Source organism: Coptis chinensis, chromosome 3 (assembly GCF_015680905.1).
Source record: "Coptis chinensis isolate HL-2020 chromosome 3, ASM1568090v1, whole genome shotgun sequence".
Taxonomy (NCBI): Eukaryota; Viridiplantae; Streptophyta; class Magnoliopsida; order Ranunculales; family Ranunculaceae; genus Coptis; species Coptis chinensis.
Window position 1 is genome coordinate 27,501,481 of NC_141458.1, and position 18,058 is coordinate 27,519,538.

At 39.4% G+C, this 18,058-nt stretch overlaps 1 protein-coding gene across 1 annotated transcript; it reads right to left on the reverse strand.

The window, feature by feature from the left end:
- Positions 1-413: 413 nt before the first annotated feature.
- Positions 414-3,588, reverse strand: LOC147508943 (uncharacterized). The gene is given in 3 exon segments (XM_086597673.1): positions 414-1,094; positions 1,097-2,032; positions 3,358-3,588. Coding segments are annotated over 3 exon segments (1,848 nt in total).
- Between the last annotated feature and the right edge of the window lie 14,470 nt (positions 3,589-18,058).

The window sequence follows — 18,058 nt, forward strand, 5'->3', positions numbered from 1 at the left end:
GATGAGATGGAAAAGCATGTTGAAGTAGCATGGGCAAAGATATTGCATAATCACATGATAGTCATGTGATTTCATTCTGAAACAAACAAGGTGGATCAAGACCGACGATGTTACTTTCAGATTAGATGAAAAACCACGATGGGAGCTTCAAATTTTTAAAGTTTTAAGAAAATTCATCTTCTCCGCTTTATCTAGAAATGAGCGGTCTTTGTAGGTTTAACTTGTTTCCCACTTGCGGGGGTCGGTTTGCATCCACGATTTCGGTGTATGCCAAGTTCCCTCATATCCTCTCGTGGTCGGGTGGTATCCTTTGATTTGTCTTTCTTACTAAGGATCGTGTCGAGTATGTGCTCTGTAACATTCTTTTCAGTGTGCATCACATCAATAACATGACGAACTTTATGATGAATCCACTAAACAAGGAAAAACAATATGGACTTTCTGTACCATGCCAATGTAACTACATTACCCTCATTGTCGTTAACCACATTTTGACCGCCTCTCTTCCGCTTCTTACCAGGTTTATACTTCACATAACTCAATGTTTGCAAAAGTGCATCACCATTTAATCGTTGTGGAGGAATTCTACGCTCCTCTTTCTTGCTACCCACTAGTCCCAAGTACTTGCCGCTCCTGAACGGGTGATTACCTTTAAGGAATATACGGTAATCAAGGTATACATTCTTCCTACTAGACTTCAAATATATGGAAGAAGTGTTGTCACCACAAATAGGACAAGCTTTGTAACCATGTGTTACGCAGCTCACTAAGTTTCCATATGCGGGCAAATCATGGATCCCCCACATTAGTATAGCTTTCAAAGTGAAGTCTTCTTTTTTGTTCATGTCATAAGCTGGCACTCCTTCCCACAACTCTTTCAACTCGTCATACAAAGGTTCAAAAAAAACATCAATGTCTCCTTTTGGTGCCTTGGGACCCGGTATAAGCAAAGACAACATCTGAAACTCTGATTTCATGCACATGGAAGGGGGGAGATTGTAAGGCACAGTGATGACAGGCCAATAGCTATAACTAGTAGACTGAATGCCACGCGGATTAAACCCATCGGTTGCAATTGCAAGCCAAACATTCATACGCTTTCATTAGCAAAGTCTGGCCACTTTTCTTTACAAATTTTCCACTGACCCGAATCAATTGGATGACGCATATAAGCCACGGAAGTCTCTACTCGTGCATGCCATGTCATCTCATGTGCTATCCACGGTATACTATACAACTGCTTAAGTCTTGGAATTAAAGGAAAATGTCTCAGTACTTTGTTAGGCTCCTTAGAATTCTTTTTCCCTTTACCCCCCTCCTTAACTTTATATCTTGGAGCTTGGCACTTAGGACATTCTGTCAAATCTTTCTCTGTCTTCCAATATAAGATACAGTTGTTCTCGCACGCATGAATGCACGTAGCCTTCATCCCTAAGTCTTTTAACATCTCCTTCATTACCGGATACTTCTCTGGGAGTGTGTTACCTTTAGGCAACCATCGCCTCAACAAGGATAAGAGTACTGTCATACTAGTTCCAGACCAACCAAATTGCTTCTTTACATTGTGAAGTTCTACAAGTGCAGAGAGAGTTGTCTCGGGACCTTCACATGCAGGATACAATTTTTCAGTTGCCTTTTTCTTATATTCATAATATCTCTTTCCTAAGTCTGGTTCAGGAACGTAAGGCTCATCAAATTCTGGTCCCAGACTGCCATCACCCACAACTCTTTCATGCAATCCAAAAGAAGAGTCAACAAAGTTTCCCATCCCAATCCCGACCTCCCCAATAGTTTTTTCCTCGGTGTCTTCCATCTCAATAGCAACATCACCAATGGTTGTTTCTCCAATATTTGCAACCACTGGAGGATGAACGGCAATGTTAGATAAGTCCTCACCATGTAAAGTCCATACACAATAGGACTTCTCTATACCGTTTGAGACTAAATGGTGCTCAACATCTTTATAAGTCAACCAATACCTATTTCGACACTTCTTGCACGGGCAAGGACACTTCTTCCCACCCAACTTCCACTTTGCAAATTTAAGAAAAAAACCTCGACTCCCATAGAATGACTGTCAGGCCTCTTTCCTTTTCACTCATCCATTCTTTTGTTTATTGGTTCGGACATTCTATACTATATTTAGACACCAAGGGAAATAATGATCGATTATAAATAACAGGACAACTAGCTATCCAAGTACAACAACCAAAAGCAAGAAATAAACGGCATCATAAGATTCAAATGCAGGTAACATTGTTTTCAATCCATAAGGGCAGCAACAGTTAGAACACTAAATTTTGCAGGTGTATAGCTTGTCGCTTAATGCAACATATAATTTCCACCATATCTACAACTCAAAACTAACAAATACAATGAATATATATCATGCGCCCATATTTTTTCAGAATGAAAGAGCCACTAGGAAATTGTAGTTGTGAGTACAGATGCTACTTTAACACTACCTATTAATTTGATTTATTTTTGTGCAAGGCAACTAATGAAATTAAATATGCACCAACCTAAAAGAAAAAGTCTAGCCTAGTTATACTCTTATATCCTCAACAACTAATTATCGCATTTCAAGTAGTATGTAATCCAGGAGCTATGTACATAACCAACAAAGAAGCAAACTTTTATAACCACATCTATTAAACCAATAAAGATTAATATTTTACCTCAAAATTAGACTTAGTTGTAACAAGTGAAACTTTTGAGAAAATCAGTCAACCCTTCAAAAAGGAAACATATCAAGTATGAGAAAAAACAGCTACACAATGGATAAGTGTCATACACCAACATTTTCAGAAAATTCTATCTTACAGCTTGTTTTTCTAAGCCAACTGCCTAGTATGCACTACTCCCACTTACAAATCACTGACAACAACAAATTGAGGATGCCATGAATAGATTAACATACAATCAATTAGTATTTTCCAATTGAATTCTCAATCAAATCGTGCATTCTAAGATATTTAGAACTGCTTGACTGAAATGAAAACTCTTCATGCCTTTAACAAGGTAACTATAGCTTTCATACCAAACAATGTTTATCTATAACATTTGGCACATATTATTGATCAAACATAAAGCAGTAAAAGATGAATAATTATGCAAAAACACGAATCAGGCAATCATTTCAAATCAGGTAAAGGTCATCCAGTCTTCAAATCATTTCCGTTTGAACTACAATGCGAAAAAGTATTCAAAGACATTATCGAAACGGAAATCCTAGCAAAGCAATACTAATTAATGTATGAACATAAATCACCAAAAGCACAAACAACCATCACCCATTTATACACACCCAAAATCCAGGAAAAGAAACCAACTTTTTTTACTCAAAAACAAGATTACCTTTCTTTTAGGAACAGCCATGAGTTCCATAGATCCAATATTATTACCTAACTCAAAACTGGGCATTTCCAAATTTTTATCATTCTCAGGCAATAAAAATACATTCCCATGACTCGTCATTGAAGTACCCAATGGCGCAGGAACAGTAGTAGCCACATGATTCCATCTTCTAGACATGCACAAGCTGTTCACTAATATACCCATCTCATTTTTTAGTCTAATAAATGCCATCTTTTGCAACGAGATTGACCAAACTTTACGAAGCATTTCAACAAACAAATATCATGCAAATCGACTGACCAAATTCCCAAGGAATGATTGGAAGGCTCTAAACCATGTGTATAAAATATCTTAAAAATATTTTGACACCTTGTGATACAACTCAAAAATATTCACTTACTTTTATTAGCAACTCAAAAAGTTTGGAAATCAGCAACCAAAATATCCTTCACTGGATACAATAGTGGACTCACCCCAATCAAATTCAAAATAACGTCTTCACATTTATGGGCCACAATTCCACATAATGTGCAGCGCCCATATGAAAAAAGCTCAACACCATACGAATTTCGATTGAATTGACCAAACTTAAGAAGAAAACTATCGCCTTTCTTAAAACTCCTAATATAAGTAAAGTAAAAAAAAAAAAAAAAACATACCTGAAAACCCAGAGTAGTTGTTGAACTGCTGTGGAGTTGAAATGGGTAATGGAGATTGTTTCTGAGTTTGGTGGAGTTGAAATGGGTAATGGGAAGGGAGAGTGAAGAGGCGAGATAGTTGGACTTTACTTTCTTTTGATTTTTGGCTTTTAGGCTTTTGTTTTATTTTCTTTTTTTCTCGATTTTTTTCTTTTTTTATCGGTAAAATATATTAAAAGTTGGGTCAAAAAAATAAATTGGGATATATACTAACAAAAAACTTAAGGAGTAACGGATATATCCGTAAGTAAATTGGTAACAGTTATATCCGTTAGAAATGAAAAAAATGGTCTGTTAGGAATTGACCATTCTGGTGTAGTAGAGGCTTTCGCATCCTGCCATGCCATGATAACTTGCCAACCCCGCCGCCGTGTGTCGTCAACTTGTGCTAACCTGTCTAGTGTTACTATGTCTGATGGGGTGTAAGGAGCAACCAAATGAGGTTGCACCGCCATCCCGCCAAGTCATTACTCGAAATGAGCGAACCACCCAATTGGTGGGTCTCATGACTTCAACCCTTTTCCAATCCGTGGAACTGGGTACATAATAATTAGTAGACAACAAGCTAGCGGGGATGTGGCAAACCAAACAGGCATAAGAAGATACTTATGGCGCATGCTTTGGGCTCTCTTAAGACTAGCCACTAATACTCGGGGAATGTCATATCGGTGACGTCCCTCAGCTAAAGCAAGGAAAATGTCACCAGCGGTACTATTTGCAGAAGTAAACTGAAACTCCCCTAGAATATTCATGAGGATGAATAACATGGTGGTGCCTACATTTAGGGACAGGCTACCAAAGGCTATGTTGTAACGCCCTTGGTCCATTATACGAAATACCCCTCCCCCATAATACTCATGGAAATATGTATAGTCATAGAGGTATGAATTATCGGTCATATATCCCCACGTGTGAATAAGATTAGGTATTGGTATTCCCGAAACTAATGCTACCACATAATTATTGAATTCTAGGGGTGTATCATCAACCGTGACGGAGAATTCTTGTTCTCTATCCTGGTTACAATAGAACTTAACATTATTGTAGAAAAATTCAGTAAGCTTAGGTGAATACAAGTCGTCTTCACTTACCAGAAGATGCCTCTATCCGAACTGCGTGATCCTATCGCGGAATCAATGTCCACAAGACTTGCTCGCTAATAAGTGTTCGAAAGACTGCTCCGGTATTACTATAGGAGAGGTCATCACAAAACTACTTTCTAGAATAGCTGCAACTATCCCGGAACAACCCTCGTAAAACTTGAAATTTTTGGTGCTCACAGGGGTCAGGGTGCAGGTGCACTCAAGGTATGCCTGGGATGGGCGCGGGTGCGCTCTGTTGAGTTTCAAATTCCAGGCACTTGGGCGCAGGGTGCGCTCACTTTTAGCCTGGGAAGGGCGCGGGGTGCGCTCAGGATGAAAATTGGAATTCCAGTGTTTTGGGCGCAAGTGGCTTCAGTTTTCTTTGGAGAGGGCGCAGTCGCGACTCGGGGTAGAATTCCTCCGAAAGATCTTTGAGGCGCGGTGGCACTCCTGGGGGCAAAATGCAGCGCTTCGGGGAGCAATGAGGAGGCCAAAGTGCGAAGGAAAAATAAGGTAAAGTGGGAATGAAACGTGAGATGTAGTTGGAGTTGTGAGTATAGAATGAATGCAGTTTTTATAAGATTTAAGTTGCTAAAACGAATCGGGAAGTTACCCAGAAAGTTTTAAGGCAATTGTCGGAAATAATAAAATTTCTAAAACCAAAAACGAAAACAACCCATATTCTCTATTCCAAAAAAAAACCTAATATCTTTTAGGTTGAATTTAGGTTAGATACTGCCTAATTTATCGAGATTTCATCCTAACACAATATCTACTTATAGCGATGCCCATATCGGCAATATTCTCAACCCTCACTCCAAAATAATTTCTGAAAAAAAAATGATCATATAACGAATTATGTTAGGCTAAATAATACCACCCCCAAACAATATAATTCGGGATGGTGGGATTAATGATAAGAACAACGCATAATTTGAAATTAACCAACTTATATTAAAATTGAATTCCAAATAACATACGACAACCAAATTCAAATTTAATTACTGAACTAATCTTTTTACATCCGTACTAAATAAAAACAAATACAATAAAACAAATCAACTCATTAGATCCCTAAACCACTCGCTGCTAGTAGTGGAATGCGCTCGAGAAGCAGATGGCCCTTGGGCTTCCGATGGGCCAGAGCCATCCGTCTTGCGGCGACGATGCTCATGCCTCACAGACTGCTCCTCCGAAGAAGAACCCCCCCTGGGGTTGGAAGCATGCAAGCACGTCGTCTCGAAACTGGTGTTGAGCGTCCATCTCGGCCCTCGTCTGTTCCCACCGCTCATCTTCGCGCCGGGCACGAGTCTCGAAGTTATGATGCATGGTAGCCTGCCGAGTTTGGAGGTCTTCACAAATAGTATTGAGAGAACACATGCCACGGTGAATCACAGCCATGCGTTCTGCATCCGACCTACACCTCTCCAAGGCATCGACATCAAAACATGTCGTGTCATCTTTATCCTTTGAGTCACTCTCCTCGACTACCCTCTCTTCAGGCAACCTCCAAACTCTCTAGATACACCCCGTATAAATATGATGATTTCGGTGCTCTTTCAGGCAAATCCTATCAGACCTTGGAGTCGCTCTCAAGGTTATCATGATCTTCGTTATCAAAATAGGGAGAGGCGCAATACTCTTTCCAACTCCCATAATCATGTTACGCAAAAACTCCAAAATACAGAACTCATACTTCTGCTCCTGGAGTATCCACAGAACGTGAAGGCAGTTCAGACCAATATCACTGACTTTCTCCTTCCCTATGAAATTTCTACCAATCCACTGAGCTACAGCCAGCTGGTTGGTTCGGAGAGACGACTGGCGAACACAATGCGAGCTCGCATTGTAGTTCCCTTCCGCAACAGTCGCGTTCATCAAAGGTTCTACAGCAGTAAACTGGGAATCCTGTAATGTGGCATTGAGATGGTGTTTAGGTGGAATGCCTAAAATCTCAGCCTACAACCCAGTAGTAACCTCTCTCCTCCTCCTAGCCACCTTAACAAAAATTCGATCCATATTCAACTCCCTCATCCTATAAAACTCTCGGACCAAATCTTTGTGGTAAAAATCGTCTGTCGAGTACCACAAACCACTCTATTCTCTCCTAACCATCTCGTCACCGTAAAACGGCGCGAAGTGGTCGGCAGTAAAAGCGTGCTCTGGCAATATCCGACGTCTTTGAGCCATTGGAGTTTTTATAAGATGTGTGGGTTTGAATAAGGTATGGGACTTGTTTTGAAACACCCTAACTAAAAATAATGACAGGAGGCACGGTGGTGGTGGTGGCAGTCGAAATTTTTGAATTTTTGGTGGTGTTTGGTTGTTTAAGTTGGTGGAGGTGGTGGTGGTTGTAGTTAGGAGGAGATTTGGGGTGGGTTTTAACTTTGGGCGTGGGTGTATTTAGGTTTCTTATTATTATTATTATTTTAGATTAGGTTTTTGAAGCTTTGATGTTTGGTAATGACGGTTTGGAGAATGGAATCGCGGCTGTTGGTGTGAAGGAAAGAGACTCACGTGCGCTGCACGTGCGTGCGAAGTTGGGCCCAAGCCCACTTAATTTTCAGATTTTGATTTTTCGATATTTCGTGCAACTTCAAACTTAAATTGCCGCTTCGTTACCGGGCCGATTTTTGCGAATGAGATATGGAAATGATCAGGAGAATTTCCAATCCAATGATCCATAAAACGCTCTAGTCCGACTGTCACACCCCGAATTTCGACAGAATTCGGAAAAACAGTATTTGTTCCCGACTCTTTGATCTTCGAGGTGTGACACACTCTCAACTCCCAAAAACCTATAAACAGTTTAAATATGCGGATAATTAAAAACCAATAAAATTTTTAACTTAAACAAAAGTCCTCTTCATTACAAAAATTCACAAATGAAAAATGCAAATAACCTTATCTCAACTGAAAATCTATATCACCTCCAAGAAAAACAAGCCTATCTTGAAATGCGACGCTAACGCAAACCACAAGCAGCAACCAATCTTCTTCAACACTAAACCTGTCAAGACTTATCAACTATGTTCATTTAATGAACACACCCGATAAGCAAACATGCAAATCGGGTCAGCATTATAAAAATGCTAGTGTGAGTAGCTCTAAAATACAACATATTCTTATACAAATATATACACAATCCATAAGGCAGTTAGCTCCTCCACCGAGGCGCCTTAACTTTCAACGACTAATACAACATCCTTAAGTACAATAATTTAGGCAGGTAGTTCCTCCACTGAGGCGCCTTAACTTCCCACTAACCACACAACAAACTATACGCATAATAAATAAGGCATGTAGTTCCTCCATCGAGGCGCCTTAGGTTATAACTAAACAAATAACCAACATACTACTATAATTATATTATTTAAGGCTTTCTTTGTGTGTCCCTAAAATCACGTCGTATCTATGTCTTACCTAGTTTCCCTGGCTACTACAATCGCTACCCAACGCCGAACATGTACATCCAAATGCCTCCCCTTACATAATGTACCACTCCGTGCGTAACTACCCTGAGCGGGATGCCGCACACTAGGTAACCCTCACACGAAAGCCATTATGTAAGTACTGCCACTATTCGACATAAAATATCGCGCGTTTCATTCTATTTTGCGAACGGAATAATCAAGCCACTATATATTCGGCTACACCAGAAGGGCCATTCAGATTCACTGAAACGCTAGAAGGGCCAATCATATCACATACGCCCACACAGGGCAAATCACATGAGTTGTGGTAGTCAGGTTCTAGGATTTTCGTTACGTAATTTAATCAAGTGTCATACATCTATGACTCATAATAATTCCATTATATCACGTGCAGGTCAAATACCTTATTGCATTAAGCCACAATATTTAGAAATATCTCAATTATATCTCATAACCACTTTCATTCTTTCACGTACTAATATATTATTGCACTACGCCACAATCCCGTGGGAAATATCTACAAATACTCTACTAGCATCTTACAGATAAAATAATGGAGTGTCTATACATTTATTTCTCCAAAACTATTGCATTTTATATCCCGACATATTATATAATGTCATAATATCAACGTCAAATCTTAATTAGATAATGACCACCAAATTTATACAAGCTTCCACAGCATTTTAGCATTTGATTTGTCCATACAATTTACAACATAAAATGTAGCACAATTAAACAGTCCACAGTCCACAATCAAAGCCCAATATATATATGTTTTACACACTACTCACGTCAAATCTTAATTGGATAATGACAAACAACGTTATATAATATTCGACAACATTTTATTACTACATTTGTCCATATTCTTAAATATGTGAAAAACTGGAAAAAGTCAACATTCCACAGTCAATGGTCAAAGGTCAAAGTCAACAGTCAAAGGTCAACGGTCAATGGTCAAAGTCAACGGTCAATAGTCAAAGTCAACGATCAATGGTCAAAGTCAATGGTCAATGGTCAAAGTCAAACTGTCGTTTCCATGTTCGACAGGTTCAGGGTCATAGCCATGGTTCATGGCTAAGGGCAAAGGTGCATGGCTCAAGGGCTCATGACTAAGGAAATGATTCGGACCCAACTGGCCAAGCCCAAACCTTAAAACCCGGAAGTCTAAACATTGAAATACCCATTTGGATCTCTATTAAGTCCTATGGGCTGGCCCCAAACAATCAAGCTAAACTGGCCCAACAACTTAAAACAAAATCGGGCCCAATCAAAACAAAACAAACCGGCCCATTGAACTAAACCAAATTGGTCCAAAACTTAATTGAACTGGTCCGGCCCAACAAGTTAAAACAAAATCGGGCCCAACCAAAACAATTGAAACTGGTGTGGTCCGGCCCAAAGGAACCAACCCAGGCCCAAGTCCAATTCATCATCTCCTTCCTCCAGTAGCTCCACCAGCCACCCAAAATCCACCACCACTTCTCCACACACCACCCCTTTTTAACCAAGCAGTTAGTATCCTAAAGAAAAACCCGACATCATTAATTCACACCAATACCGATTTTGGCAACTGTCGAGATCACTCTCCAACAGATCTCGACCGCCATTGTCGGCTGTTTAAGCTTCCACCACCCCCATTTGCATCCCTTACACACTACACTAGCCCCCCAACATCGTCCAACCCACACAACAACCTTTCACTTAATCAAATCCACTGGGCGATTCTTTGGCTGCCATTAACAGCTTGTTTTCAAGCTTCTACCACCACCATTCAATCGACTAACAACCAAACAACATCCCACCATCATCACAACATAAATCACATTATCTAGTTTCAATCAAAAAAAGTTCAAAGCATAAACTGGCAATTTCTAGGTTGTAGCTTTGGCCGCCATTAACGACCACTGCTGAGCTCCAACAGTTCAATCACCCATCCGAAACTGTATAACAGTTCAACCTTCAAACCGAAATGAACCCACACTACAATACAGTTAACAGTATTCAAGCCATGTACACGACCACTGTTTGTTTGGGCTCACGCTGTCATTAACGAGCCCAAATCAAAACCGACGATTTCATCTCGGTTTTGAAGTTTCAACAGATTAGACACGGTTCAATATCAAATTTCAGAGAGTTAAGTTTTAACAACACGGCAGATTTCAACAGAAAAGAAATTGACAGTAACAAGGATTTTATAAAAGTAAAAATCCATAAAATATCTACTCACCTGTATTAAAACTCAACTCGACGAATCCCTCCTCCTCCGAATCGTCGCGCTCCACCCTCTAGCAAACGAGTTTCTAGCTCTGCCTCCATTTTTATTATTTTTTTATTCTCTAAAACCCTATTCTCTAGAACAATGTGATTATATACTTGGGTCTGAAACCCAAGCCCAACACAGACTCGGGCCCAGAAATCAGGCCCGCGTATCCCAAATCCAATCTAGCCGATATTAAATAAATAAATAAATAAATTAATTAATAAATAATTACGTATTTTAAATACGGGCGTTACACCGACCGTTGGTGACATGTAAGAAGATGGAAAACACCTCGAAGTGCGTGCATGACGTAAGTTATGCGAACGAATGAAATCTAATTTCATAGATAATGTCAACCCGAATCATAATACAATTAAACGGTCTAACCAACACAACTGGAGAGTTGAATAATCTAGGATGGAACGAACACCCCAACCCCAAACAAATTTTAGACACAGAGTTGAGAAAATTTGTTTTAAAAAGTGGGTCTTTTAAAGTCAGATTCCCGAGACTTCTTAACTTACTATGTTTGTGATTTTAACAATTGTTTTTATTTTTTATTAATAAAATTTAATATAAGAAAATAAGAAAGCATTAAATGCATAATTCACGCCATATAGGGACATGACTCAAAAACCGAGAAAACATGCAAGAGTAAAAAATGTGAATTATGTTAAACGTGGACTTAGGATCCGGTACTTACAGCCACACACTCCATAGGGAGGGCCCGGTTATCTTAATGGTGCACTTACCAATATATGGAAATGAAATGAAGTACACCAATGAAAAGGGTCAGTCCTCATAGACAGGATCCTGTAAAAGGACTTCCTCTACATCAGGGGACAATAGCTCGTGAAAATGTTTCAACTGTTGGCCATTTACTTGAAAGGATACTTGTTGTCCTTGGGATTTACCAAGGTGATTGCCCCGTAAGGGGTGACTTCAAGAACTTAAAAGGACCAAATTCAACGGGTTTTAATTTCCCTGGAAAAATATGTAGACGTGAATTGTAAAGTAAGACCTTTTGACTTACCACAAACTCTTTGCGCAAAATTTGCTTATCATGAACACGTTTCATATTAGCTTTATAATCCTTTGCAAGGTCATAAGAATCGCTACGGATTTCTTCAAGCTCATTCAATTGCAACTTGAGCTTGACACCTGCCTCATCAAAATTGAAGTTAAGGCTTTTTATAGCCCACATAGCATGGTGCTCCAATTCAACGGGCAAATGACAAGGTTTCCCAAATACAAGTCTAAAGGGAGACATACCTATAGGAGTTTTGAAAGCAGTACGTCCTATATGCCCATAAGGCATCAGATAGACGCTTTGACTAGTCTTTCCTATAAGGATTTATAGTTGTTTCTAAGATCTTTTTGATTTCTTTATTAGAAACTTCTACTTGTCCGCTAGTTTGTGGATGATACGGAGTTGCTACCTTATGTATAACTCCATATTTCTTCACAAGAGATGCAACAACTCTGTTGCAAAAATGTATTCCACAATCACTAATGATGGCCTTGGGAATGCCAAATCGACAGAAAATATACTCTTTAACAAAAAACACAACTGTCTTATGGTCATTGCTATGGCAAGCCATGGCCTCTATCCATTTAGACATGTAGTCCACGACAACTAGAATATAGATGAAGCCGTGGGAAACTGGAAAGGGACCCATGAAATCAATGCCCCATATGTCAAAAATTTCTACCACCATGATTGGATTTAATGACATCATATTACGCTTCATGATTCGCCCAAGTTGTTGGCAACGAATGCACGCCTTGCAATGCACTTGGGCATCTTTAAAGAGAGTAGGCCAATAAAACCCACATTATAGAATTTTAGCAGCTGTTTTCATACCACTGAAATGGCCACCACACTCTTTTTCATGGCATAATGAGAGAATCTCATTATATTTTCACTGGGGAATACAATGATGAATAATCTGATCCGTACAATACTTAAAAAGGTAGGGCTCATCCCAGTAGTATAGCTTAACTCTGGCCAAGAACTTCTTACGTTCATTTCTTGACCAATCATAAGGAATAGCATCTGCCGCTAAATAATTCACGATGTCAGCATACCATGGTGTAGAAAAAATAGCATACAAATATTCATCAGGAAAAGAGTCGGGTATGGACTCCGAATCACTATCATCGTCGTTTGTCAGTCTAGATAAGTGGTAGGCAGCTATGTTTTCGACCCCTCTTTTGTCCTTTATTTCTAATGTGAACTCTTGCAGGAGGAGAATCCATCAGATTAATCTCTGCTTAGCATCCTTCTTTGCGAGAAGGTACCTAAGGGCTGCATGGTCGGTGTAAACTAGGGTCTTAGAACCAACCAAATAAGGATGAAACTTATCTAAAGCATAAACGACAGCTAAGAATTCTTTTTCAGTAGTTATATAATTCCTTTGAGCATCGTTTAGAGTTTTACTAGCATAATAAATAACAGTGGATTTATTATCTAGTTTATGTACCAAGACAGCACCAACTACATAATCACTAGCATCACACATGAGTTCGAAAGGTTTAGACCAATCGAGAGGCTGTATAATGGGTGCAGAAGTTAAGGCGGTTTTTAAAGTTTCAAAAGCCTATTTACAGTTAAAATTAAAATCAAAGATGACATCCTTTAAAAGCAGATTAGTTAGCGGCCTAGCTATTTTTGAAAAATCTTTGATAAAGCCTATATAAAAAACTGCATGGCCTAGAAATGCTCTAATATCACGGACAGTCCGTGGTATAGGTAGAGTCGCTATCTTATCTAGTTTGGCCTTATCAACTTCTATGCCATCACTAGATACAATGTGACCTAGTACTATGCCCTTTTTTACTATGAAATGACATTTTTCCCAATTTAAAACTAGACTCTTCTTTTCACACCATGTCAAAACCTTAGATAGGTTAGACAGGGAGTCAGTGAAAGAGTCTCCATAGATAGAAAAATCATCCATGAATACTTCCATGTCACTAAATATATGAAGCATACACCGCTGGACGGTACCAGGAGCATTACAAATGCCAAAAGGCATTCGTTTATAGGCATATGTTCCAAAATGACATGTAAAGATAGTCTTTTCTTGGTCATCAATATCAATAATAATTTGGAAATAGCCAGAGTAGCCATCCAAAAAATAGTAAAAAGCATGACCAGCTAGACGTTCTAGCATCTGATCTATAGAAGGTAATGGAAAATGATCCTTTCGTGTCATGGCATTTAAACGTCCTCAGAATCAATAGATCCTCCATTTCATAGGACCATGTGTGGCAACATATTTACCCTTGGCATTACGTACCATTGTAATCCCTGATTTTTTTTGGAACTACATGAATGGGATTGACCCATTCGCTATCAAAGATTGGGTATATGATACCTGCATCAAGTAACCGTAAGACTTCTTCCCTGACCATTTCTTTCATGGCCGGGTTCAAACAACACTGAGGTTCGCGAGAAGTCTTTGCGTTATCCTCCAAATGGATACGTTGAGTGCACACATTAGGGTCAATTCCCTTAATATCAGCTAGGGACCAACCAATCGCAGAACGATGTTCATTAATCACCCTGATTAAACGTGTCTCTTCCTCTTTAGATAATAGAGAAGATATAATTACTGGATGGCTACCATCCGGATCAAGTTGAATATATTTTAACTCAGGAGGAAGAGGTTTAAGTACCGGGGTGGTTGGTATGTCGATAAAAGCTTCTGGGGTGTCCTTATCTTGAGTAATGAATACTTGCTTAGGCAGCAGGTCTTCAAACTATGTATATGGAGCAATCGATGGTTCTACGATTTGTGTAGACTCGAAGATGGTGTTGACTTCTTGTACGTAGGAGTCATCGACAAAATCTGAACTTCCAAAAGAAAGGAATTTATTCATATGGTTTTCTGGAAACGTGTTATTAAAGTAATCTTGCGCTAAGCTCTCGATCATGCTAATCTCTCCATCTATAGATGCATCTGATAACTGTTTCATCATTTTAAAAACATTTACCTCAACCGAAAAATGGCCAAAAGACAAGGACATCGAACCATTTCGGCAGTTTATAAGCGCATTGGCAGTTGCCAAAAATGGACGCCCTAAGATGATCGAAACAGAGTCATTAACGACTTTTGTATCGAGGATAACAAAATCAGCAGGATAATAGAAATCCTGGACCTTAACTAGCACGTTTTCAACCACACCCTTAGGATACTTAATAGACCTATCCACTAATTGCAATGTCATTTGAGTAGGTTGCATCTTTTGTAGACCTATTTGTTTGTATAAATAATACGGGAGTAAGTTGACACTTGCCCCCAGGTCTAATAAAGCGGTGGTCGTGTGAGAATCTCCTAAGGTGCATTATGTTATGTTAAGTTGGAAATTGTTTAGTTAGAAAGGCGTCTTTAAGAATATTTGTCCTACGCCTAGTAGTGCACAACTCCTTAAGAAACTTAGCGTGGTGAGGTAATTTTTTAATTGCTTCAAGAAAGGGTAAGTTAATCGTTAGATTCTTGAATACTTCCCTGATCTCGTCAAAGTTTGTATCTCTGTTTAACATAGCTAATTTCTGGGGAAATGGTGGTGTCTCTCTATGCTTAGCGTATGGTTCAACTGGATATCTAACATTTGCTTTTTGTTTCTTAGGTTGTGGTTTAACTGGTACCTCTACAGGGGTAGGCTTTTCAGTTTCCATTTCGGTATCTAGTTCAATCTCCTGTGTAGGAACTATTTGTGGGGTAACTATAGGCATAGTTACATTGTTGTCAACCACTCTACCAGAACGGAGAGTGGTGATGGCATTTAGCTCACCTACGTTTACATTTTCCGTACTAGTATTACCGTTCACCTCAAATGCTGTGTTTGGTGTTTTAGGATTAGGTATCGCTTGTCTTGGAAACACACCTTTGGGTTGTACTTTCTCTTGAGCTAGCTGCTGTAAGGAAAGTTGGATGGCTTGCAAAATCTGTTGTTGAGATTGCATAAAGGTATCGAAATGATCCGGTTATGGAAGAGTGTTAGCTATAGGTTGTGTGACAAGAACTATGTCACGTTGATTATTTATGGGTGGGTTGTGATAGTTATTATTATTAACCGGAATGATACCTCGATTTGCATTATAATTATTATTGTTATAATTATTATAATTACCCTGACCTTATGCTTGACCTTATCGTGGTTGCGCTTGGTTGTTATAATTATTATAATTACCCTGACCTTGTCCTTGTCGTGGTGGAGGTTGGTTATAATTGTTTGCTTGCCTAACATTTTGATTATTAAATCCTGGAGTTGTTACTTGTTGATTATTTCTCCAACTGAAGTTGGGGTGTTGTCTCCAAGGGGCGTTAGGAATAGGATAACTATTAATTGAGCAAACATTATCTTGTTGTAATGTTTGTTGTTCGTAAACGAAAGGACAATAGGAGTCGGGGTGCTCTGGACTCAAACAGAAATTACATGGGTTGAAGTTGACATTCATGACGAGGATAGATTTTTGTTGGACAGAAATAGCCTCTACCTTTTTAGTTAGAGATTCGATTAAATTTTTAAGTTCTGGATTGGGTTTCATCTCAAACATACTGGCGGCTTTAGCTGTTGTAAAAGAACTAGCAAAACGGGAGATATCATCACTACCCCCCTAATTATTATTCCGCTTAGTCTGATCTTCTTAAAATTTATAAGCCTCCGAGGCTCCTTTACTTAAGAAACTACCCCCATTCATTATGTCAAGGACTTCTTTATGGTGGTGTAGAAGTCCTTTGAAAAAGGCACGAACTAACATGTCTTTCACGAGGTTATGGTGTGGACACTCTATAAGTAGATCGGTAAAACGATTCCAAGCCTCTAAAAATGATTCATGAGGATTCTGTTGAAAGAAATGAATCTTGGAAAGCATTTCATCGGTCTTCAGTGGTGGGTAAAAATGTTCCATGAATAGTTGAACAAGTTTAGCCCACGAGTCCACAGAATTAGGCGCTTGGGCAGTTAACCAAGACGCCGCCTTATCGGCTAATAAGGTGAAGGGAAATACCCTTAGTTTAATTTGTTCAGCACCTACCGTAGGATGGTGGAATGTAGTAAGGACTTGGTCAATCCTACGCATATGTTGATAAGGTTTTTCGTGGTCTAACCCATGAAAAACAGGTAACAAATTAAATATATTTGGGGGAATTCGGAAATCCCCCACTGGGTCTGATAGAATGATGCAAGATTTAGGGCTATCGTTCAAGGCTTTGTAAAAGTCAGAGAGAGGAGACTTTCTTTCTTCAGCCATTACTTCAGGTGGTGTGTGTGGTATGCTACCTAGAGGTGTAGTGAGTGGTATACTAGAAAGACTTGTTTGTTCGTTGCCGTTGTCGGTTAATTACGTTAGGTGTTTTTCTTCGGCCCGACCTTAATCTCATACAAGGCTAAGACCAATATTAATGAAACCCAACAACACTCCAAACAATCCTGATATGCTAGTATGAACCTCTAACAGAAGATGCGAGGTGTGGAAGAAAAGAGTACCTGAAAGCCTCCTTGCTTCGCTTATGAATAACGTCTTGTTTACGCGTGCTCAGTGTATATAACAAGTTAGAACACTGAAAACTTTGAAGAAATGGAAGTTCGAAACAAACCTGTGGAAATCGGGCATTTTCAGCAGAGGGCACGCGGGTGCTTCGAGAATATGCCTAGGGGAAGGCGCAGTCGCTTCTCGGACAAAAGGTATGATTCAGCGTGGGGCGTAGGTGGCGCTCCAAGTTGTCCTTGGTAGGGCGCAGGTGGCGCTCAGCCAAAGGGTGGGATTCCAGGCGTGTGGGCATAAGGTGCGCTCCACTTTGGCTTGCCCAGGGCGCAGGTGCGCTCCAAGTAATTTTTCGTGGAAACTGCAAAGCTGAAACAGACAATCACAGTGAGAATCCAAACAAGGGTGGGTGGGCTATGGGACTTTAAAAAACTATCAAGTCTACAAAAAACAATACTAAAGAGTACTAAGATGGCAGCGGCGCCATTTGATCAACGTAAAATTGAATAATTTACCTTTGAAATGAACGATGAAACTCAAAACGCAAGTGAATTTAACCTTAATTACGCGTTGCTATCAAAGATTTCTATACTCTCAATTCTATCGAAATAGAGTGGAGTAAAAAGTTCGTTCCACTCTTAGTTCTTTAGCATTCAAGTTTCCTAGATTGACTAATCTATTCAAAGTCTAATGAGAGCAATGGTAGGAATTATACTACGATGTGA